Source organism: Rutidosis leptorrhynchoides, chromosome 4 (assembly GCF_046630445.1).
Source record: "Rutidosis leptorrhynchoides isolate AG116_Rl617_1_P2 chromosome 4, CSIRO_AGI_Rlap_v1, whole genome shotgun sequence".
Classification (NCBI taxonomy): domain Eukaryota; kingdom Viridiplantae; phylum Streptophyta; class Magnoliopsida; order Asterales; family Asteraceae; genus Rutidosis; species Rutidosis leptorrhynchoides.
The window spans coordinates 594,366,315-594,389,739 of NC_092336.1; the positions used below are offsets into that span (position 1 = coordinate 594,366,315).

Sequence of the window (23,425 nt, forward strand, 5' to 3'; positions counted from 1 at the left end):
CGCATGATGCATGTTATAGTATAATATAAAACACTCCGTTTCGAATATAATTAGTTGCATATTGTTTGTAAAATTATTTCGAGTTTAACGGTGATGACAGAGAAATCTAACTCGCATCGGGAAAAAATAAAAATCTCTTTAAAAAATTGGGTGGTTTTATTTAATAATTTTTATGTTAAATTTAAAAGTTATATTTTAGCCCTCGAAGTTTCTAAGAACTGTTAACATTTACCCTTAAATAATTACATGTCCCTCGAAGTTTCTAAGAACTGTTAACATTTACCCTTAAATAATTACATGTTTTACCCTTAAAGTGTTGGACATTTTACTCAAACTTCCCTTGGCCAAAACACAAAATCTCTAGAATGAAATGACCAAAGTTTTTGTAGCTATTAGTAGTATGTTTTACCCTTAAAGTGTTGGACATTTTACTCAAACTTCCCTTGGCCAAAACACAAAATCTCTAGAATGAAATGACCAAAGTTTTTGTAGCTATTAGTAGATATGTTAATTAATAATAATAATGAAGTATCTACAGTATAACCTCTATTTTAGCTTGTTAGTACATAAGAAGTGTTTATTTTTAGAAATAAAAAATTATCTTTATATGTTTACCCTTATACGGAGTATTTTTTAGCAAAGAATTATGTTTAAAGTAAAATGTAAGACCATAGATAATGGGGCGGTTCTCCCCAAATGCTCATGAGGTATCACCACAAATGCCCACAAACGCTTGAAATGGGGTAGAGGCGTTTGTCAATCAAATGCGCCCAAGTGGAGGGAGAATGACCATGACGTGTCAAGCGCTAATTGGTTAATGTTATTTATCTTTCTACATTTTTAATATTTTATCATTCAAATATCAATCAAATTTTACCACATCACCCATAAACGCCCTTACAAAAGCCCCCCATTACAACTTCTCTCTTTTCCTGCCATGGTCTAGTCATCCTCTTGGTCTAAAAAGTACACATTACCCACTTCACGTCACAATCACCGTTATCTATGTTCTAAATGTGACCCCTATAAGATAACTAGCATTGTTAGATGATTAGTCAAAATCAAATAAGAAAAAGTATTACTCAGTATAACAAAAAAAAATAAAAAAATAAAAAATTTATGGGTTTATAGTTTTTAATAAGAATAAGAATAAGAATAAGAATAAGAATAAGAATATTTTATCATTATTATACTTGGAAACATTCACTATATAAAGGGGCTTTATGGCATTTGCAAAGTGCACTCCCAATTCTCCCCATCTCTTCTCTACTCACTACCCTTCTTAAAACTAAAAATAAATTTTCTAATTAATTATTAATTATTAATTAAAAAATGCCTATTGCATTTGGTCGTTTTGATGACTCCTTTAGCTTTGGTTCCATCAAAGCCTACATTGCCGAGTTCATCTCCACCCTCCTTTTCGTCTTCGCCGGTGTTGGTTCCGCCATCGCTTACGGTAAAAAATAAATTATTAATTTAAAACATTATTTTTCATGCAAAATTGCAAATTTAAGTAATTTTATTTATTAACTAATTTCTTGTATATATTTGTACGTTTAGCTAAGTTGACAACGGATGCTGCCCTTGATCCACCTGGTTTGGTGGCTGTTGCGGTTGCCCATGCTTTAGCACTCTTTGTTGCAGTCTCTATTGCGGCCAACATCTCAGGTGGCCACGTCAATCCAGCTGTCACCTTCGGATTGGCTGTTGGTGGTCAGATCACAGTCCTAACTGGCATCCTTTACTGGATTGCACAACTTCTTGGCTCCACTGCTGCATGCTTCCTTCTTAGCTACGTCACTGGAGGACTTGTATGTGAATATTATATTATTTCCATAAAATTATCCTACGTACATATTGTTATCTAGTACTCGTATATTAAAAATATCAGTTACGGAACAACTTAACTTTTAATTATATAGACAAATGACATTTGACATATTAACCTTTTTTGGTTAATATCTAAACTATTTCTGATATATAAATATAATACTCCCTTCGTCTCACTAAAAATGTTACATTTGACTTTCAAAGTCCTTTTTGTCAACTTTGACGGAAGAAACTTAAATTTCGAGTTGTGGAATTTGTGTAATTTCAGGCTGTGCCAATCCACGGAGTTGCAGCTGGAGTTGGAGCGATCCAAGGAGTTGTTATGGAGATCATCATCACATTTGCTTTGGTGTACACCGTTTATGCCACAGCGTGTGACCCAAAGAAGGGTGCATTGGGCACAATTGCACCAATCGCTATTGGGTTCATTGTTGGAGCCAACATTTTGGCTGCTGGCCCATTTTCAGGTGGATCAATGAACCCAGCTAGATCTTTCGGTCCAGCTGTGGCCAGTGGTGATTTCTCTGGTCACTGGATCTACTGGGTTGGACCACTCATTGGTGGTGGTTTAGCCGGTGTTGTTTACCCTAATGTGTTCATGAGCCATGAACACACGCCTCTCATTGGCGAGTACTAAATTTATGTTGTTAACTCGAGTAATTTGCAATTGTATTAAAAGAAAGAAAAGTAACTTATTTGCTTTTCGTACTTTTTCTATTTGTTTCTTATTTATGAAAAATTGATGTTCGTTTGTTTTTTTTTCAAGTTCTATGTGACTATGTTGAGTTTATTTAAAGGAAGTGATATGTACACAATATTTTTTACAAATACATAATCAAATATGCTTTACCGTGTTGTGTTTTGTACTGTATAACACTGCAAATCAAATATGGCTGTGTATATGTGAAAAATGGTTCTGTATATGTGGGGAAAAAAAAAATTAATGTTTGATTTTGAAAGATAATGAAGTTGGTAGAAGCAGTGCAATAATGGATAAGTAGTGGTGGGTCACAATTTTCTTTATTGGGCTTTCTTTTTTAGTTCTTTTCACTGTGGATCAAGTGGGTGGGCCCATTTGTACAAATCAATTCACGTGATTACCATGACTTATTTGAGTACTGACATGAAACGTCTATCATCCACCCGAGTACCAATTTGGCAATTTTTATCATTCTAACTTCGATCTACGTGGTTTGACGTGTAAATAATTACACACAAGTACGGAGTGCCTTAAAAAAAAAAAAAAAAAAAAAAAACATTTACGGAGTAATAAATTGAATGGCAGTAAAAAGATGGTATAATCCACAATAGATTATTACAAAATCTTTACTGTTTGCATAAATAAACCGTTAAAAGCTCATAGAAAACAGTGACTTTTCAAAGTTTTTTTTGAAAGTGTTCACTACGAGTGATACTCTCAATCAGTGGCGGATTTAAGAATGGTAGTCAATGGTGTCACTGATTATAAACTCAAAAAAATCTACTAGATAGATTATTTTAATAGTATCATCATTAAAAAAATTACACCATTCACCGTCAAGTGGTGGATTCAAAAACTTTTTTTTTATGAAGACAAAATATTATGATTAAAAATTTACAATAAACAATGTTAACATAGTAATTCTCAATATAAATCAATTCATCTTTATACAGAGTAATAAACATAAATTACTAAAAGTTACCTATTACTCCATATTATTTTTATTATGAATTATGAATTATGAATTTTGATTTGTAATATAAATAAAGTAGCAATATCTTCTGTGAACTTCACATGAGCTTCTATAAATAATACTACCTCCGTCCCTAAATTATTGTCCAGTATTCCATTTTGGGATGTCCCAAATTAATTGTCTACTTCCATAAATAGAAAGGAAAGGAGATATTTCATTGGTGGATCTGGAGAGAGAAGATATTTCATTGGTGTAGAAATAAAGTTAGTGGGATTTCCTAAAATTGTGTGTTTTTTGTCTGAGGACAATTAATCTGGGACGGAGGGAGTAATAATAAAATAAAATATTGAAAGTAAGCAAAGGGGTCCATCACTGATTAAACTCTTTCTCTTACCTCTTATCTTCTTCAATACCTGCGGATGGCAATGGATCAGATATGGATTGGGTGAGGCAGTATCCATATTCATATCCATTTATTTTTTTTACTTTTCATCCATCCATATCCATATCCGTCGGGTGAAGCGGGTTAATGGATAATTATCCATATCCGTTTAAATTTATTTTATTTTTAACAATTATAAGCGGTGGTTCACTATATACGATCAAAAGTAATATTTTTAATAGTTTATGCGATTGAAAGTCACATTTTACTAATCTATATAATAAATATTCAATAGATAACCTATTAAACGTGTAAAGATATCGACATGTAAGTTGCTTACTTTTAGTTACATGGAATCACATTTGAACCACCAAAGTACGATAAATACATTTGATTATTTAAACAAAACAAAATATATGAAAAAAGTTATATTTTTAGAAAAATTATAAAGAAAGATGAATATGAATATAATTAATGAAATATCACTACATAAATGATACTAATTTGAGTGATAAATTTATATATTTAATTATTTCGGGTGAAAGCGGGTTCGATCCATGGATGAAATTTTTTCATCCACATCCATATCCATTTAGATCGTCCATATCCACGAATAATCGGGTGGATCGGATGGATATCCACTGGATCGGGTATCCATTGCCATCCCTACCTGCAACCTATCTCCTTAAAACCATCAAAGCTTCAAACCTTGCATCTTCCATCAATTTCTTCCATAAAAACACATAAAATTTCACTAAAACAAAAATTTGGCCACTAAGGCACCCGATCTCGATTGCCAAGTGGAATCCGCCTTTTTCCAGTGGTGTCATTAGTTAAAAACTTAAAAATTATTTCACTACATCGCGTATTTGAGTGGTGTCATGTGCAACCACTAGTAAATCCTCCTCTGCTTTCAATGTTATTTCTGTTAAATTTTAACATCAAATATCTTTATTTATGTTATGTCATTTTTCGATGATAATTACATAATTGAATTTTAAATGTGATTCATTATCATAATTTTTATCATAATTATATAATACAAATAAAAAAAATTTAGGGTCAATTAAAAATCAAATACTTTAAAAAGTTAATGGCGGACTCGGGGACGGAGATAATAATTAGCAATAAGGGAAAAGTTGAAGTTTTGAAAAGTTCATGCACCAAAAAATATACTACATAGATAAAGCATTATATACATGCTATTGCAGTTTCTTAGCGAACTCAACTATATTGTCAAAGATAACTCGAGCATAAATAAATTTTATTGGGCTGGGCCTTTCAAGAAATGGTCTTTCAGTTGGGCTGAACCCATTAAGGGGTAAAACGAAGGTTTGGTCGAGAATATCCATCCTAAGTTCCTAACGGATCATTTTTATTTTACGAGTACCTTTTAACCTAGGAATCATAACGACACAAAACTCTAACAATACTACATACACAGACTTGAATTTCATTAATTATTTTAGTCTGACGCAAAGATTAGTTAGTCAAAATGCTGATGAAATTACAACTACAAAAATTCTGAATTCCAATAAAAAAACAATCGTGTTTTTAATTTCTTGACGAATTAAACTAGTTTGTTGATGATAAAGGAGACTCAAATTCAATCTTTGTCCCGAAAATAAAATAGTTGTGTCCTTCTAGATGATAGGAGTAAAACTATAAAACACCAAACTAATCCCGTTTATTGTTCAAATTTTATACATACTACTAGTTTTATAAGTTCGTACATTAAATGTAGAATAAGTAAATAATCAAATATAAGAACAACAATCATAAAGTTTTTAGCACCCAATACATTCTTAATTACTGACAAATCATTTGGAGTAAATTACTAGTTTTTCCAAATAATATTATGTACAAATACAATTAATTACTATTAAATTAACAATATTTTTAATTTTGTCATTATCCTATATACTAATAGCCACACCAAATTTGGTCGTTCTCTTTATAAAAACCCTCAAAACGACATTGCATCCGTCCCTTTCTCTCTTCTACACTCTTCTGTGCCCGACTGTTCTCTACAGCTAGGGTTTTCAATTCCGTTGCCAACGGTGTCCTATATGTGATTCTTGCTGGGAGGTTTCCTCTGCGAACTCAAAAAACCACAATTTTTAATATTTAAATATTAAATTTATAATTTTAAAAATAATAAAATAAAATGGAAAAATATGGATTAGGGGATGCCATTAACAATTTTTTATAAAAATAATAAATTTATATATTGATCATGCATATTTTAACCGTGGGGTTTAATATGCCTGCTCAATACATAAGGAGGGGTTTAAGGATCTTAGAACGTGGCTCTCCGGTCCGGCTACCGTGAATAACCCTGGCCGACATGATGATGTCGGCGGGGTGGCCAAGTGATTAAGTCCACATCTGATAACGGTCGTCGATCAAGAGGCCCCAAATAAGGTCGTAGGTACTAGCTTACGAAAGACTAACCTGTTAACCTTGAAGAGATGCTGAATGATGCTGTTTTGCGTAATGTATCTCGTGTGCGATAGTTACGTAATATGCCGTGTCCGGTAAATGATGATTAGGGTTGTATTTATAGGCAAACCCTAATTCTAGAACCGTCCCAGATCACGTTAATCTCATCCATAACGGACTCCCCCGAATCACGGATATAATTATGAAAAAGATATTTACTTGACAGCTAAGCAACCGCCGTACCGGGAACAAAGGAATCAGATACAATCCGCATACAGCATAGCGCACACAAGCACACGCATACGCACACTATTAAGCGCCCGCATGCATATGAGGTGCGCATGCGGGTTGCGGTATCATTATGTCCCCCCAGTTTGATGTTATATGACGCAAGACACATGACAACAAACTATTAAGCGGAAAAAACAAGAAAACGGCTAGCATTTAATATTCCGCGTGCGCCTCGATGCCATTAAATGCCTGTCACAATCGCAGAAGCCCATTCGGCGGACATGACATAAAGTGGCAGTGTGTCAGGCGCGTGCCAACCACGCGCGTACATGTAATCATACCCAACTGGCATCCACGCGCATCAATAAAGTGCTGGCCGTCGATCGCGTAACACGTGTACAGCCACGATCACACCACTCCATCCCATGACTCCCAATCTTCCCTATAAATACCCCATTTTGCAGCTCATTTCCACTTTCCTGCTTCAAGCTTCCTCGTTACGCTGCCAATTTGAATTCCGATCAAAAATCAAACATTCCGGCCACCATTTAAAGGTTAGTATTCATCCGATTACTCCTAGAAAATGACTAAAGCTAACGAGACGTATGTAGATAGCGTAGAGTCTGTTATAGAGCAGAAGCACATAGATTACTTAGTGAAACAGTATCCTCCCCTAGCCAAGTACAATCCGGTGCCACCCCTACCCCATCAGCGTGCTCACGAGCCACCGGAGAAGAAAGTGGCCATTTATGAACATGCGTTCAAGCATGGTAACTTTAGGGTTCCTCCCTCTGACTTCTTCTTAGGCGTATTAGATCACTTCAGAGTGGGATTAGGGCAACTACACCCGTATGCCATAGGCAAAATAGTTCTGTTTGAAATGTGGTGTGCCGCAATCGACAGGGTACCGTTGGTTAAAGTTTTCTGTCATCTATACCGCCTAGCCAATCACCACAAATCCTGGTTCACCTTCTTCGCCCGACAAAATTTCACCAAAACCCCAAAGTCGAATGCGGGTAACTGGAAAGAATCTTTCTTTTTCATTGACCAAACTATAGTTGGTACCGCTTTTCCGCAAACGCTTATATGGTGCGAGAAGGTGGAAAAGGATGTGAACAAAACCCCGGTCCTTGACGACGAGGAAACAAAGCTGTTAGCGGAGTGCGCTAACGCACAGCTGGTGCACCGGTCATACGGGAACGTGATGTTGCGGCTAGGGAAGATATCCGCACACTGGCCATGGGAGGAAGTGCGTCCAGCCATAGTCGGACCGGATGGAAATGGTAGGAATAGTATAATCACGTACTAACAACAGTTTGCTATTTATGTGTTCTAACGCATGTGTGCATGTTTGCAGAGATGAAGATGAAGAGAGTACTGACTGCGGAGGAGATTGCGGGCATCGCCTTCCGCAAACAGAATGTGAACCAGCCGTTAGAGCAGGAGAAGACTGGCGAGAATGCACCTGCCACCTCCGGCAATAAGCGCAAGGCCGCCGAAGCCTCCCAATCCCAACAGAAGAAGAAGAAACTCACTCCCAAACAGAGGGAGGACAAGCGGAACGATAACTTCGTTCCCATCGAACCCCGTTCTGCGGATCTACCTCCCCCATCCTCTGGTAAGAGTTCAGCTTTCGCGCATACCGCACATTTAAGTTTGCATTTATATAACCACTTATTAACACGCAGGGCATGCGGAAGAAACTCATCACACCCCACCGCGGGTCAATCCGGACCTCGAAGCTACTGCCGAGTCAAAGGATAAGACGATACACCTGGACTCTGAGTCCACACCAACCCCGCCACACGGTAGCTTCCGATTGGCAAACCTGGCGCAGCTCACCCAGTCATCGGCGGAAAACGCTGCAGAGCAGTCCGCCTTCCTCCAACAAATCTTCCCGGCTGAGTTCCGCAACCAACTAGCCGCACTGCCTTTTAATCAGGCGCTCAACGCCTTCGTCCAAAACGGCCTTGTCTTTTTTGGCATGGTTGCAGATCAAGCCCGTCGTTCGACTAACTTGTATCAAGTGGCCTTGCGGAAAGAAACAGAGCTAGGGCTGCTGCAAGCGGGGGTTGATCAGGTGAAGAAAGACAGGGACGCCGCAGAAGAAGCGCGCAAGGCGGTGGAGTTAACCGCGGCGGAAACCAAAACTGTACTGATTGAAGAGAGAAAGAAAAACTGCGAGCTGGTTGGTGCGGTTGACCAGTCCAAGGGGGAGGCGGAGCGTCTGCGGGTGGAGCTGGAAAGGGTGACGAGGGAAAGGGATGACGGGTAACCAACCGCGAGCTGGCAGAGGCGGATCTGGCGAAGCTGCGCACTGCACTCCCCACCATTGCGCAAAAGGTGATGGATTCTGGGCCAGTTACCGATAAGTTCAATGCCTATGTTGACGCGGTGAAAGACCACGAAGTCAACAAGACAGTCTTAGAGGTGATTCAAGCCTGCAGCCTCACACCACCGTACCCTGACGCTGTGCAGAAGAAATTGAAGGAGGGTACGGCTGCGGCATTGCTGGAAGCGGAGAATGCTACCACCACCATTCCTATCCCTCTAATCGATGCGTTTGCGGCGGACCCAAACATGCCGATTGATGGGTTTCTCAAGGAGGATTTTTAGTTTGTGTTTGTGATGGTTTGTGCCGTAAGTCCTATGCTTAGGCAGGCAATTGTAAATGTATTTTTGAGCCCTAAGTCCCGTGTCGGGCAGGCATTTGAAACAATTACCACTTATGTAATAACTTAATTCAATGTATATGTATCTTACTGTTATGCATGCGTAGTTTGTTTGTTTATATATCGCGAATCAAAACAAAAGGTGAACCGCATGCCCATGCGCATAGTTAACCAAAACTCATGCGTATGCGGGTATTACTGCGTAAAATAAACCAATACTTTAACAATTACCCTTTAATAATTTAGACTCGAAAGCTACTGCGTTATCGCTTTGTCATGTACTAGAGGTGCACTATAGCTGTATGGTAAGCAACGCAACTAAAAACAAGCCAATGTTTTTATGCTTTGAGTTCCTCAAGCAAACCAATGCGAGAGTAATTACGCACAAGCAAACCAATGCTTGTAATTTTTTAAGTCGACTTTGCAGCCATCTAGTCTGCGTGGCGCTTGGCTAGGGAAAACCAATTCCCTTTGCCTACCGTTAGCGTCTAGCCTTGTAACCAAACAGGCTTCTGCCGCACGGGGGCTAGAGGACACCCCTTAAGTAGGCAGGAACCGCATACAAAAAAGATTTAAACAACAAAAGTATGCGCGAGTAAATATTTAATTGGCATTAATCACAATTACAACCGCGACACATCCAAACGGACGGAAAATACATAGAAAAAATAATGTGCTACAATAAACTGGAGTGATCAGGTCCACCTAGCTACATATAACATTTTTTCAATAACGTCGCATGCCAAGTGCGTTTCACAGGTTTTCCATCTAATGTCTCGAGATGGTATGCCCCGGTATTGTTTGCCTTCGCTACCCTGTATGGACCTTCCCAACGGGTGCCCAGTTTCCCAGTATCCTCCGCATGACTTGCGTCGTTCTGACGCCAAACCAAGTCACCGCACTTGTAAGAGCGCGAATGCACACGCTGATTATAGTACTTTGCAATTTTTTGCTTGTTATTTGCTTCGTTGACAGCCGCAGAGAGTCTGCGCTCTTCCAGCAAATTAAGATTTTCCCGCAAAGCTTCAGAGTTATTTTGCTCATCAAAATTTTGTTTGCGGAACGTTGGTACCCCAATTTCTGCGGGTACAATAGCTTCTGATCCATAGACCAAACTGAACGGGGTCTCACCAGTGCTTGCTTTGGGTGTTGTTCTATGCGCCCATAAAACCTTCGGTAGTTCATCCACCCAACCAACGCGACCATGACCCAACCTAGCTTTGATTCCAGCTACTATATCCCGGTTGGTGACTTCGCACTGGCCATTCGCCTGCGGATGCGCAACAGATGTAAAAGTTTGCTTAATATTAAGCTCCGCGCACCAGCTGCGAAAAGGGTCACACGCGAACTGCGTACCGTTATCGCTAACAATTTCGTTTGGTATACCAAATCGACAGACGATGTCTTCCCATACAAAATTTCGCACCCTTTTTTCTGAGATTGCTGCCAGCGGTCTCGCTTCGACCCACTTTGTGAAATAGTCGATTGCAACAATCAAGAATTTGATGTTTCCTCGGCCTTTTGGGAATGGTCCGACTATGTCGATTGCCCATTTGCAGAATGGCCACGGTGAGGAGACTGGTATCATGGGATGCGCAGGTGCTCTGCTAATAGGTGCATGTATTTGGCATGATTCACATTGCTTAACTATGCGCGCAGTATCCGCGTACATGGTGGGCCAATAATATCCTAGCCGCATTATTTTTGACACAATGGACCTGTGCCCCGAATGGAGTGCGCATGCACCTTCATGAACCTCGCGTACAACTTCCTCTGCCTCTTTCGGGCCAATGCACCTTAAGTGCGGTCCCAAATAATTCTTTCAATATAGGACGTCACCCTCAAGGGCATACAGCGGTGCCTTAACGCGGACTTTCTTTGCATCAGCGGAATCCGCAGGAGATGTGCCATCCCGCAGAAAAGCCACAATGGGCGTCATCCATGTTGAGTTTGATTCCTCAACTGATGCCACTAAAGGCATCATAACAATGGATTTCGCATTGAGTTCTTCTATTAGAACTTTCTTTCCCATATGATCAAAAGCCAAGGCAGCCAGTTTGCTTAGCGCATCCGCCTTCTTATTTTGCCCACGCATTACGTGGGAGATTTGAAAAGCTTCAAATTGGTCAGCGAGGTTGTGAACAAGCGATAGATATTGCTGCATGGCTATGTCATGCGCTTCGAAATCTCCGCTGACCTGACTGCATACTAGCTTTGAATCCACATATGCGTGCAAAATTTTAACATTTAACCTATGCGCAATGCGCATACCTGCTAAAAGAGCCTCATACTCTGCTTCGTTGTTCGTAACAGCAAAATTAAACTGCAGTGCGTATGTATGCTCTTCGCCATCTGGGCCTGTTAAAATTATACCCGCACCTGCACCAGATGCGCTGCACGCACCATCGGTGTACAATTACCATGGTGACAATGTTGGTGCAGGTGGATCCTGATGTTCTGCTGATGCCTCGGCATCCGCAGGTAATTCTGCTAGGTAATCAGCAAGTATTTGACCCTTAACCGCACTGCGCGAAGAGAAATTTATTTCATGTTCACCTAATTCAACTGCCCACTTAGCCATTCGGCCAGAAATCTCAGGCTTGTATAACACCTGAAAGAAAAATGATTGCGTTAGTCAATGCGGTAACCCCGGTCATTGCCGCAAAGTAGGCGTTTACCAACCTGTTTGATTGGTTGATCAGTTAGAACCACGATTGGATGTGCTTGAAAATATCGGCGCAAACGCCGCGCCGTATGGACCAGCGCATATACAAGCTTTTCTATCGGTGAGTATTTTACTTCGCTTGATGTCAGCGTCTTGCTTACGAAGTAGACCGGCATTTGCGTCTGAGAAAAACCTCAGTCGTTAAGTTTCTGCGATATAAATAAAGCATGTAAATTAATGGATTACCTTTCCGCGATCCGCGATGAGGACTGAGCTGACAGCTTCCTTCGATGCCGCAAGGTACAGTGTTAGCGTTTCTCCTGATACTGGCGCAGTAAGTGTTGGTAATTCTGCAAGCACCTTTTTCATCTCCTGAAAGGCTGATTCTGCTTCCTGAGTCCATACGAAGTCTTTTTTCTTCAAACAATTTTTCAAAGTATTGAAGAATGGTAACTGTCGTTCTGCGGCTTTCGACAGAAACCGCGTGATAGCCGCAAGCTTCCCCGTTAGACTCTGCACATCTTTCTTTGTCTTCGGAGATGGTAAATTATCAATGGCTTCAATCTTTTTGGGATTGGCCTTGATACCCTGCGCTGTCACCACATGACCTAAAAACTTGCCTTCCTCTTCCCCAAAACTACATTTAAGCGGGTTAAGCTTCATGTTGATCCTGCGCAGAGATGCAAACGTTTCTAGGGTGTCGGTGAGCATGTCTTCTTCGGTGTTACTTTTAATTACCAAGTCGTCGACGTACGCTTCAAGATTTCTACCGATTTGGTGCTTGAATGCTGCGTCAATTACACGCTGATAGGTCGCGCCAGCATTCTTTAAACCGAAAGGCATCTTCGTGTAACAATAAATACCCTGCGGCGTATGAAAAGCAGTCTTGTCCTCATCTTCCGCAGCCATTAAGATTTGGTGATAACCTTTGTATGCGTCCAGAAAACACTTGTACCTAAATCCCGATAGTGATTCTACCTTCCAGTCTATCTCCGGGAGAGGGTAATTGTCCTTGGGACATGCCTTATTAATATCTTTGAAATCAACGCACATCCTCCAGTTACCGTCAGCCTTTTTTACCAATACAGGATTTGCAACCCATGTCTGATAACGCACTTCCCGTAGAATGCCTGCTTTGACAAGGTTGTCCACCTCTGCGCACAACCAATCACTGCGGTCTAGAGCCATATGCCGCTTCTTTTGCCTAACGGGTGTCAATGATGGATTAACATTTAACTTATGTTCCGCAATATCACGCGGAACCCCAGTCATGTCTGACTCACGCCACGCGAAAATATCTGCGTTTGCGGACAAAATTCCATGCAATTTGGCCTTTGTTTCGGCTGACAAGCCTGCGCCGATTTTAATTCGTTTATCCGGATGCAAGCGATTTGCTATGACTGCACAATTTGCCAGTTGTTCTCCCACACTAGGAGTGCTTATAGGCGCAACTGAGCCACACAACTCGGTTGTGTGATGTGACGCAACCGTGGCAACGCCTCCTACTGTGGGAAACTTGATCAAACCATGCACTACCGATGGTATGATGTTGAAACGCCGTATGAAGTTTCTCCCTAGCAGTGCGTTATATCGTGAAGTTGAACGAACCACATAAAAATCGACCAATTCATGCCTGATCATCTGCGGGTTCCTGTCATCCGCAAGCTCTACCATTAATTCTATTCGGCCTAGCGGCCACGAGTTTTCTCCGAAAAACCCTAATAGCGTAATATCAGGCTGGTGTAACTGCGCTTTGACTTCTGCCGGAAGGAAACGATAACAATGCTCATACATAATATCGACACCGGTGCCAGTGTCAACATGCATGCGCTTAACCTGGATTCTGCAATCAGGGATGCGACACTTGATGATAACGGGCTCATTAATAGAATCAATTGACATTACAGGAGGGAAAGTGATTGGGAGAAGCTCCCAATCTTGGTGATCATTGTACTTTCTCCGCTGGCTGATTTTCTCTGCGTCAACCATGTTAATGGTTAAGTCGGCATTTTTCGCTTTGTCAACTTTCTGCCACGCGAAAGTCTTAGACTTCGAAGCCTCTTCTGCGGCCTTTCCCTTGTCCTTTTTAGGTGGTTTTAGATGATCCAATTTGCCCGCGCGAAGCTCCTCCAGAACCCGTTCAATCAAGTTTTTACACCGATTGGTGTCGTGACCATAATCGTCATGAAATTCACAATACTTTGTTTTGTCCCGCTTACCAAATTCCGTAAGCGGAGTTGGGACCGCAAAGGTCGCGCACACCGGTTCGGTTGTCAAAATTTATTTTGGCGTTTTGGATAAACTTTTAAGCAGCGCATAGTTCTGATTATTGATGCCGCGCTGATTATTGTTTCGATAATTGCCACTTGATTTCCCTTTATCATTCCTGATGGGACCACCGCTAGGATACCTTCCACGAGAGTTGTTACCACGATTTTGATCGCGTGAACGATCATCATCGTCCTTCCTCTCGTTGCGTGAGCTAGCTGTTGGAATGTCATTATCTTCGCCACTCCGCATATAGTCGTGGCATTCATTAAGCGCCTCAGCATAAGTTGTTGGGACTGTATGGCGCAGACGCCTTACCAGTGTTGGATGACGTTCTGAGTTTATACCATGTATGAGTCCGGAAATCTGTTGCTCTGGTTTGAGATCTGGTATACGCAGGCACTCATTAGTATACCTTGTGAGAAATTCGCCCAAAGATTCGTTGAACTTCTGCACGATGTCATGGCATTCAATGTGAGTGCGCTTGGGTGGTCTCTGATTCTGATATTGCAGCAAAAACTTTGTCCGCAGATCCATAAACCCGGTAATACTACCCGCCGGCAACTTATTAAACCACTCACGAGCAATACCCTGTAGTGTCATAGGAAATATCTGACACGCAACCGAATCCACCCAGCCTTGAGTGCGCATTGCGCCTTCGAAACGCTGTAAAAAATCATCTGGATCGGTCAGGCCATTGTAAGTACCCAACGTGCTAGGTATCTTTGGTGCTGATGGAAACGGGTATGCGGATATATGCGGAGGAAACTTGTCAAAGGTAGTCGGTAGCTCGAAGGGTGGTTTAACAGGATCCCCTTTCAAGTTTGCAAAGAAACGCTTCATCATGTCCTGAACAAAGTCAGGTTGTGAAAATAAGTGAACCATATCAGGAGGTGCGGCCTGCATGAATTGACTTGCAAGATTTGCCTGCCCTTGAACATTTTGCCAAGGTTGACCCTGCGTCTGCGGATATAACCAAGGCTGCTGCGTTGGAAAAGAGGGATAACTTGAAGACGCAGAGTACACAGGTGGCTGTAAAGGAAGCGAAACCTGTGGCGCAGATATCTGCGAAACTTGAGGATACACACTTAAAAGCCCAACTGTATGCGTTGTGCTTTGCTGCTGCGCTGTTATCGGCGCCCAATGAGAGTTTGCATCTGGGATGACACCAAATCCCCAACTATTAAGTAACGCCTGCGCATCCGCAGGAGTTAAAAATTGTGAAACTGGGCGCGGTGGTTGCCAAGGTTGCAACGGTGTAAATGACGAATTCTGCTGAATGCTCTGCGTATGCAGAGGTATTGAAACAGTGGTACTGTAAATAGGTACCTGGCCGCAGCAAACCACATGCGGCCCCGTTGTTCTACCGCTAGTTCCTGCAAAGATGACCCTTGGATCCACTGACGAAAAGTCCAGCCGCGTGGTTGTGACTGGTGAGTTTGCTCTTGGCGGTGTGACCCCGTCTGAATATATCGGCTTGTACCTCTGAAAGGGTTCGCCGGATATAGGTGGAGGGTATATCGTGTACCCCGCCTGAATAGCGGCCCCTGTAGTCATAACCGGTGTATGTTGACTACCAGACGGTGCGTTCTGAACATCTGTTTGGGTATGTTCCGATGATTCCTCGGAAGTCATGATACTGTTAAAGAAAAAATTCAAAAATTTCGTAAATAACGAGTCATACAATTCAAAACCTTAAAAGAAAAAGCAATTAAACAGTCTTGAATTAATTCGACTCTCAATGAAAGCACCACTTGATCATGCATATTTTAACCGTGGGGTTTAATATGCCTGCTCAATACATAAGGAGGGGTTTAAGGATCTTAGAACGTGGCTCTCCGGTCCGGCTACCGTGAATAACCCTGGCCGACATGATGATGTCGGCGGGGTGGCCAAGCGATTAAGTCCACCTCTGATAACGGTCGTCGATCAAGAGGCCCCAAATAAGGTCGTAGGTACTAGCTTACGAAAGACTAACCTGTTAACCTTGAAGAGATGCTGAATGATGCTGTTTTGCTTAATGTATCTCGTGTGCGATAGTTACATAATATACCGTGTCCGGTAAATGATGATTAGGGTTGTATTTACAGGCAAACCCTAATTCTAGAACCGTCCCAGATCACGTTAATCTCATCCATAAATACTCGTAACATTAGAATATTTAACAATTATAAGTATACAATCTAAGTAGAATAATGACTTTTAGTTAGCAGATCTGAAGCTGTATCATGTTTTTATGCAATTTGACCCTGTGTTAGTATCTTTATACTTTTATGCCACTTGACCCAAAAATCTCTTTTTTTTTTTTTTTTTTTTTTTTTTCTTCCGAAAAAACAACGCATAGTATACTTATAAATACTTATAAAACAACGCATAGTATAATACTCCGTAGTACATAACCATTCTCACGGTAGGTTAAAGGTCACTTATAAATACTCTTATACTCCCAACGACCACTTCATTTCGCATCTTTTTTATTTACTCATTTTCCACCTTTGCATCCGGTCACAAATGACAAAAACCAATCAAAAAAATCTAGCAAAGAAAACAGATCATCCGGTTTATCGAGGAGTTCGAATGAGAAGTTGGGGCAAATGGGTATCCGAAATACGACAACCACGTAAAAAATCACGTATCTGGCTAGGCACATTTTCTACACCGGAGATGGCAGCCAGAGCTCATGATGTGGCCGCGCTGTGTATTAAAGGTAACGCGGCTATATTAAATTTTCCTCAACTAAAAGACTTGTTACCACGCCCCGCTTCTATTGATCCACGTGACGTTCAAGCTGCAGCTGCAAAGGCAGCCACAATGCAAGAAATTAGTCACGTGATCACACCTTTGCCCGATATTAATGTTTCGGGCAGCTCGGGTGATGAGTTGGGTCAAATCATTGAGTTGCCGAGTTTAGAGGGGTGTTTTGACCCTCTCGAGTTGTCGGTGGTTGACTCGATGGATGGAATGCTGGATACGTCATGGGAGGTTGCTAATATCGATGAATTTCAGAGCAACTTTTACGAGTTAATGGCGAAAGATTCGAGCTCTCTACATGATATTATTTATGTATGAATGCATATATGTATATTTTTTAACACTGTTTTACATTTTATGGGTTAATCACGGATAAATGATAGGTGTTCTCAATACATTATATTCTCCTTCTAGTAACACAATAGTCTATATATATATATACACCGATTGAATATACTATGTTTTTTGAGAAATGAATGTTGAATTGAATATATATGAAAAAATTGATTGAAATGTATAGATTTATTGTATAATTTCTATAGAAGGTAGATCATGTTGATGGAATCATGTTATTGCGACACCTTTAGCTTTACTCGATATTTTGTTTACATGAATGGAAATAAATCTAGAGTTTCGTTCACATTCAAAGAGTTTATTGTAGGCCAGTAATATATTCATCACGATTTACTAAAAATGCACTAAGAATTTGTACAATATAAGCTATCAAAGTAATAAACAATTTTATAAATTGATGTATTAAAAGTACAACGAATTATTTTATATATTATGATGTCGGATTTAAATTTGGGTATTATAAACTCAAAGAATTGAAGATGGTCCAAACGTCCAAACCCATCAAAGAAGTTAGGATTATAGTTGATTCCCATTTGTATCCTTAAAGCTAACTAATAGGACGTTTATTATCAAAACTCGTAACTCCATATGGGTAACAAAAGTCAGGCATTTAATTAAAATGCTTGTCGTCGTCACATGTAATATCATTCAATATTCTTAAATAAACAACTCTCTTTCTTTCACTTTCTATAGCATCAAAGAAGCAATTAATTTATTGTACAATTGGTGCAATTGTAGTACAATTATATATATAGAAGATGGCTCAACTAATATATAAGAATATAGTACAGAAATGTAAAATTTTTGTTTACAATAATTACTTAATGAATAATGAATTATGTATTACTCCGTATTACGAGTAGTAACCAATCCTGGTTTCAAATCTTTGACTATGCAAAACCACATGCGCACGGGTGATTAACAATTCAATTCATCAATTGTTTTAGTTTGAGATGGTTCCGTTAAAGTAGCCGTTGATTGGGAGATATATATATTGTTGAGTAAATATAGAAAATTAGAAAATAGAAAAGAAAAGAAAAAAATCAAGTCCAAGCCGCCCCAAACTCTACATGCGCAACTAAACCCGTTAGCTTTTTAACGGCATTGGACTTTGGACTTTAAAAATTTAAATTAAACTGTGTTTCATCATCCTAAAATTGTGGTCGACATGATATTGCAAAAATTATAGATGTTTTTATTTTTTTTAGAACAGCGAATCCCCTTTAACCCCCCCAACACGATGTGGGAAAGGTGCCATGGGTGGATCCTTACATGGCAGGGATAGAATTGCATTAATTGTTGCCCTGGAGTGGAGTCGAACTCCTGACCTCAAGTGTGTTAGAGGCAGACCACTACCACTCAGGTACAACTGCAATCCTGATTATAGATGTTTTTATACTTAAATTATTGGAAACATCCGTCTAATTTAATAAGTTAAAGTGAGATTTACGAATTTTAATAGCACTAGGTGGCCTTGTCTTTTTGCCAAGGTCTATTTCGGTGTCTAAAATAGGCCTCGAAATTGACTGACAGTGAAATGAGTGGAGGTGTCCACAGTTTCTATTTCGATGTCTATTTTATTATTATTTATTTATTTTATTATATTTTTGGTTCTTTATAAATTTTAAATAGAAATAATAACTAAACAAATTACTGTAAAATTTATAATAAATTCCATAGATTAGATGAGTTAACTATATAAAAACAAAAAAAAAAAAAATATTAAATATCAACACTTGTACATAGTGCATGAAAAATTGTACATTTGTATCTCTCCCATTTAATCTTCTTCTTACTTTTTTCTCAGCTCCAAATAAAAATAGCTTCATCGCCAATTAAAAAAAAAAAAAAAAAAAAAAAAAAAAACAACGTAAGGAAGAAAAAGCATCAGCATCAGCAGTTAACGGCTCATTATTTTAAAATTCAAACATCAAACGGTCAAATTTGCCACCGTCTGTGGCTCGACTTCGAAAACTGACGGCGGAATCGACGCCGGCATGGTGTTGACCGACAGTCAATCCCGTTCGGTTTAAGGCGACGGTGGCAATCGACTCCGGGCACCGAGTGCTCTAAGAGTAATACTTGGAAAAAGGTGATTTGAACGTAGAAAAGTACGTGTCTTGAATAAAAGAATGCGTCAAGTTGCTGAAAAATTAAACGATGGTTGAAGTGCGGACACAAGTATCTATTGAGAAAGCTGAAGAATGCTGCACATAAGGAATAGTCGCCGGCTGTGTTGGAAAATAGTTGTTGGCTAATCAAAAAGCTGTCGACTATAATGATGAATTTTCGGGTATCGTTTGAAGATCATAATGATAGATGGAAGCTAAATGAATAGCCTCGGCTCAAATTATTAACGGGAGAATTGAATAGATTTTATGGGTTAAAAATAGTCGTCGACTACACGTAACAGCTGCCAGCTAAAATATTGAAGCGAAAACAGCTATCGGCTATGCTATATGGCCGCCAAAAGAGGGCTATAAATACCAGGCCATTTACAACGGAAGAAAAATAGTTTTTCTATGAGTTTTTCTCTCTAGTTTTTCAGTATTTTACTTTTCAAGTTATTTAGCAATTTTGTGTAATGATTTCATTATTCAATTCCTCTAATCAATTCAATTACGAATTGCTTACATCTTCAATTTCTTGTAAGAGTCCTTATTTCAGTTTCAGTTTCAGTTTCTTCGATGAATTATTACTTATATATTTTATTTAATTGAATGTTTTCTTTATCTTCAATATGAGCTATATTTGTTAGTATTTACTTAGATTACTAAACCCTAGAAATGATTGTCATCATGTGAAATAGAAATATTTTGATCATAACTGATTGTATGATTAACCGTTTAAACACTGTTATTTTAGATCTTGTGTTTGGATTGGATACATAGGTGATTCCTTAGTTCTGAGTTTTGCTTTTACTAGATTATTCTAATGACTTGTTTTTCTAGATGGTCGTGAAATTAGATTTGTGAACCAAACAGGTTTAGTTAATGACTTGTATCAATCCCTAACTAGATTGGAATAGTGATGCAAACTTGTTAGCTACTAGCTGACAGTTTTGGTGAAGTGAACCAGCCGAACCTACATTAGGTCATACTTTTTAGTTAATTGATTGTGAGCTTCTTATCTTGTTAAGATTAGTTAGGTCGGCTAGTTGAAACAAGTAAAGACGGTGTCAGTTGTAGAAATCAGTTGACAACTATAATTGCATGATCAACTCAATATGTACGTACTAAATTTAAGACAATCTGCGTTAGGGTGAACGAAGTCTAAGTAAATACCTATTTATCTATTGAATTACTTTAATTTTACATCCACAAGTCTAAGAGTTTTCTAAAACTCCAACTTAAACTAAGTTTGATTTTCAATTAATTAAATTTTTGAACACACATCTCTCCGAGGAACGAACTTTACATACTATTATCTTTTACTATAGTGATTGGACCAGTTGCATGCAGTATGATAATTGATAGTAATTTGTATTGCATTTTTAAGGGTAGATAATATCATATCAACTTTTTGGCGCCGCTGCCGGGAAGTGGTGTTTAGTTGAATTGTTAATTGCTGTTAACTAATCAGTCCTTCCGTAGACATAAAATCCCACGAAAGTTACTTTTTCTGTTTGCGTTTTCTTTGTGTTAGTGATTGTAGTATCCTAAGTCAAATGGCAGAGTTTACCGTGGAAGAATAGATGGAAGATGCTTGGAAAGGGCATGGGCATGATATTGCGCAACCTGAAGTTAACGAGGATTTTGTTGACTTGCTGACCAAGTTGAAAGATTTGTTCCGTATTACGGTTTGCACTATATATAGGACTCTTATGTAATATGTAACCCCAAGCACGAAAAATCAACAAAAAAGCTCTTTAGTTGGTTGTGGACTAAAGCGATCACAACGATTGCATATAACCACATAATAGTCTCGTTTACTTTTCTTTCATTATTTTGTCTGCATATAGTTTATATGATTACCATTTAGATTGGTCATCGTTGTTATGGTCCATAAACTCTTATCAACCATGAGTGTCCAATGCATTTTACGAAAACCCCAGCTCACTCGCAATGCGCCGGAATATCATAAAATTAGATCATGAGTTATAAATTCAAACTTGTCAGTGAAATAAGTCCAACCTATAACCCATTTTCTGTTTTATAAAGTTTTGTGTGTTTCTTAGTTTCAAGATCTTCTTGGATATTGTGAAAAAGATCATTAGTGTTTCCAGTAAAGTTTGGTGGCCTAAATTTTGGTATTAAAATTCTATAAGGTTGACTAACTGATCCATAATATTTTAAACTTGTTTACAACTATCAATAATACACATAACTTGAATAAGTTGTACTGTCATATACGGAGTATTTTTATTTACATTGCATAAGTGGATCATACATGTACAACTGCGAAAATTCAATGATGAAGGTGAAGACGTGAAAGTCTCACCTAAATTATTCTCATTTTCCAACATTTTTTTGCCAGTTACGTTATAAGTGTATTTTGATAAAAATTCAAGAACATATTTAAACCACGAATAGTTTTTGTTTTTTATTTTTTTCAACCTGTCATCAAAATAACGATCAACAGTATATCAATCAGTATTTTGAAATGCAACATAAAATTTAAGAAATACGGAGTCTAACATTGTCTATGTGTTTTAGCTTCCTCTTTAATCTCTTGCTTGCGTCGTGTGTGAGATGCAAGGGTGTGGCTCATTTTTTTCGAGTATAATGGATGGTGATTAAACCCTTTAACTAATTTTACAATACAATTATAATTTATACACCAATCTTTAAGACATGTTATATTTTACATATGGAAAATCTTATTTATAAATCATGGGTCTATTGCTTAACACCAGAAAGTATCTTATAAACCAAGACATTCTTGGAACATTCTTCTAATGTCTTACAAACTGATCTCGCCTTAAATAGTTGTGCCGAGGAATTCTGACCGACTCTAGACAAGATTTCATCAATCATGTCTCCGGGTAGGTCTCTTAAAATATTGGGTTGTCTATCCATTTTGTGTTTTTAAACTGTAAAATAGACAAGAGTTAGATTCATAAAAAATACTTATTAATACAAGCAATTTTTACATATATCATAAAGCATAAGCACACTATATTACATATATTACACCACACGAATACAACTATCTTATTCCGACTCGCTCATTTCTTCTTCTTCGGTTTTGGTTCGTTTTGCCAAGTTTCTAGGGATATATGTTGTTCCCTTAATACTAGCTGTCGTTTTCCACAACGGTTTAGAAAAACCTGGTGGTTTAGAGGTTCCCGGGTCATTGTTACAACTTAAGGACTTCGGGGGTTGACGATACATATAAAGTTCATCGGGGTTGGAATTAGATTTCTCTATTTTTATGCCCTTTCCCTTATTATTTTCTTTTGCTTTTTTTAAATTCAGTTGGGGTAATTTCTATAACATCATCGGAATTCTCGTCGGAATCCGATTCATCGGAGAATTGGTAATCCTCCCAATATTTTGCTTCCTTGGCGGAAACACCATTGACCATAATTAACCTTGGTCGGTTGGTTGAGGATTTTCTTTTACTTAACCGTTTTATTATTTCCTCCACCGGTTCTATTTCCTCCTCCGGTTCCTCCTCTTCCGGTTCTGATTCTTCTTCCGGTTCCGATTCTTCTTCCGGTTCCTCTTCGGGAACTTGTGAATCAGTCCAATATATATTCGACTCTTCGTTATTATTAGGTGAGTCAATGGGATTTGTGCTAGAGGTAGACATCTATCACACAATATCAAACATGTTAAGAGATTAATATATCACATAATATATACATGTTAATAATATATAGTTTCCAACAAAAATGTTAAGCAATCATTTTTAAAGAAAACACGGTCGAAGTCCAGACTCACTAATGCATCCTAACAAACTCGATAAGACACACTAATGCAAATTTTTTGGTTCTCTAAGACCAACGCTCGGATACCAACTGAAATGTCCCGTTCTTATTGATTAAAAACGTTCCATATTAATTGATTTCGTTGCGAGGTTTTGACCTCTATATGAGACGTTTTTCAAAGACTGCATTCATTTTTAAAACAAACCATAACCTTTATTTCATAAATAAAGGTTTAAAAAGCTTTACGTAGATTATCAAATAATGATAATCTAAAATATCCTGTTT

At 38.8% G+C, this 23,425-nt stretch overlaps 3 protein-coding genes across 3 annotated transcripts; all 3 read left to right on the forward strand.

Moving 5' to 3' along the window:
• Positions 1 to 1,312: 1,312 nt before the first annotated feature.
• LOC139845632 (aquaporin TIP2-1-like) lies at positions 1,313 to 2,591 on the forward strand. Its single transcript, XM_071835896.1, has 3 exons — positions 1,313 to 1,456; positions 1,561 to 1,811; positions 2,099 to 2,591. The coding sequence occupies exons 1-3, from the start codon at positions 1,333 to 1,335 to the stop codon at positions 2,465 to 2,467; spliced, it is 744 nt and encodes a 247-aa protein (XP_071691997.1). The 5' UTR covers positions 1,313 to 1,332; the 3' UTR covers positions 2,468 to 2,591.
• A 5,167-nt stretch (positions 2,592 to 7,758) lies between these two features.
• LOC139842932 (uncharacterized) lies at positions 7,759 to 9,174 on the forward strand. The gene is made up of 4 exons (XM_071833030.1): positions 7,759 to 7,841; positions 7,916 to 8,176; positions 8,247 to 8,380; positions 8,902 to 9,174. Exons 1-4 carry the CDS (start codon positions 7,763 to 7,765, stop codon positions 9,172 to 9,174), a joined length of 747 nt encoding a protein of 248 aa, XP_071689131.1. The 5' UTR covers positions 7,759 to 7,762.
• A 7,435-nt stretch (positions 9,175 to 16,609) lies between these two features.
• LOC139845634 (dehydration-responsive element-binding protein 3-like) lies at positions 16,610 to 17,350 on the forward strand. The gene has a single exon (XM_071835898.1). It carries the CDS (start codon positions 16,675 to 16,677, stop codon positions 17,230 to 17,232), a length of 558 nt encoding a protein of 185 aa, XP_071691999.1. The 5' UTR covers positions 16,610 to 16,674; the 3' UTR covers positions 17,233 to 17,350.
• The last annotated feature ends 6,075 nt before the right edge of the window (positions 17,351 to 23,425 follow it).

Excerpts from the sequence above, each read along its gene's own strand:
- LOC139845632 (XM_071835896.1), top strand. The coding sequence starts at position 1,333 with ATGCCTATTGCATTTGGTCGTTTTGATGACTCCTTTAGCTTTGGTTCC. Across the intron at positions 1,457-1,560 it reads TGGTTCCGCCATCGCTTACG|CTAAGTTGACAACGGATGCT; the intron begins GTAAAAAATAAA and ends TTGTACGTTTAG. Across the intron at positions 1,812-2,098 it reads GCTACGTCACTGGAGGACTT|GCTGTGCCAATCCACGGAGT; the intron begins GTATGTGAATAT and ends GTGTAATTTCAG.
- LOC139842932 (XM_071833030.1), top strand. The coding sequence starts at position 7,763 with ATGTTGCGGCTAGGGAAGATATCCGCACACTGGCCATGGGAGGAAGTG. Across the intron at positions 7,842-7,915 it reads AGTCGGACCGGATGGAAATG|AGATGAAGATGAAGAGAGTA; the intron begins GTAGGAATAGTA and ends GCATGTTTGCAG. Across the intron at positions 8,381-8,901 it reads CACACGGTAGCTTCCGATTG|GTGATGGATTCTGGGCCAGT; the intron begins GCAAACCTGGCG and ends ATTGCGCAAAAG.
- LOC139845634 (XM_071835898.1), top strand. The coding sequence starts at position 16,675 with ATGACAAAAACCAATCAAAAAAATCTAGCAAAGAAAACAGATCATCCG.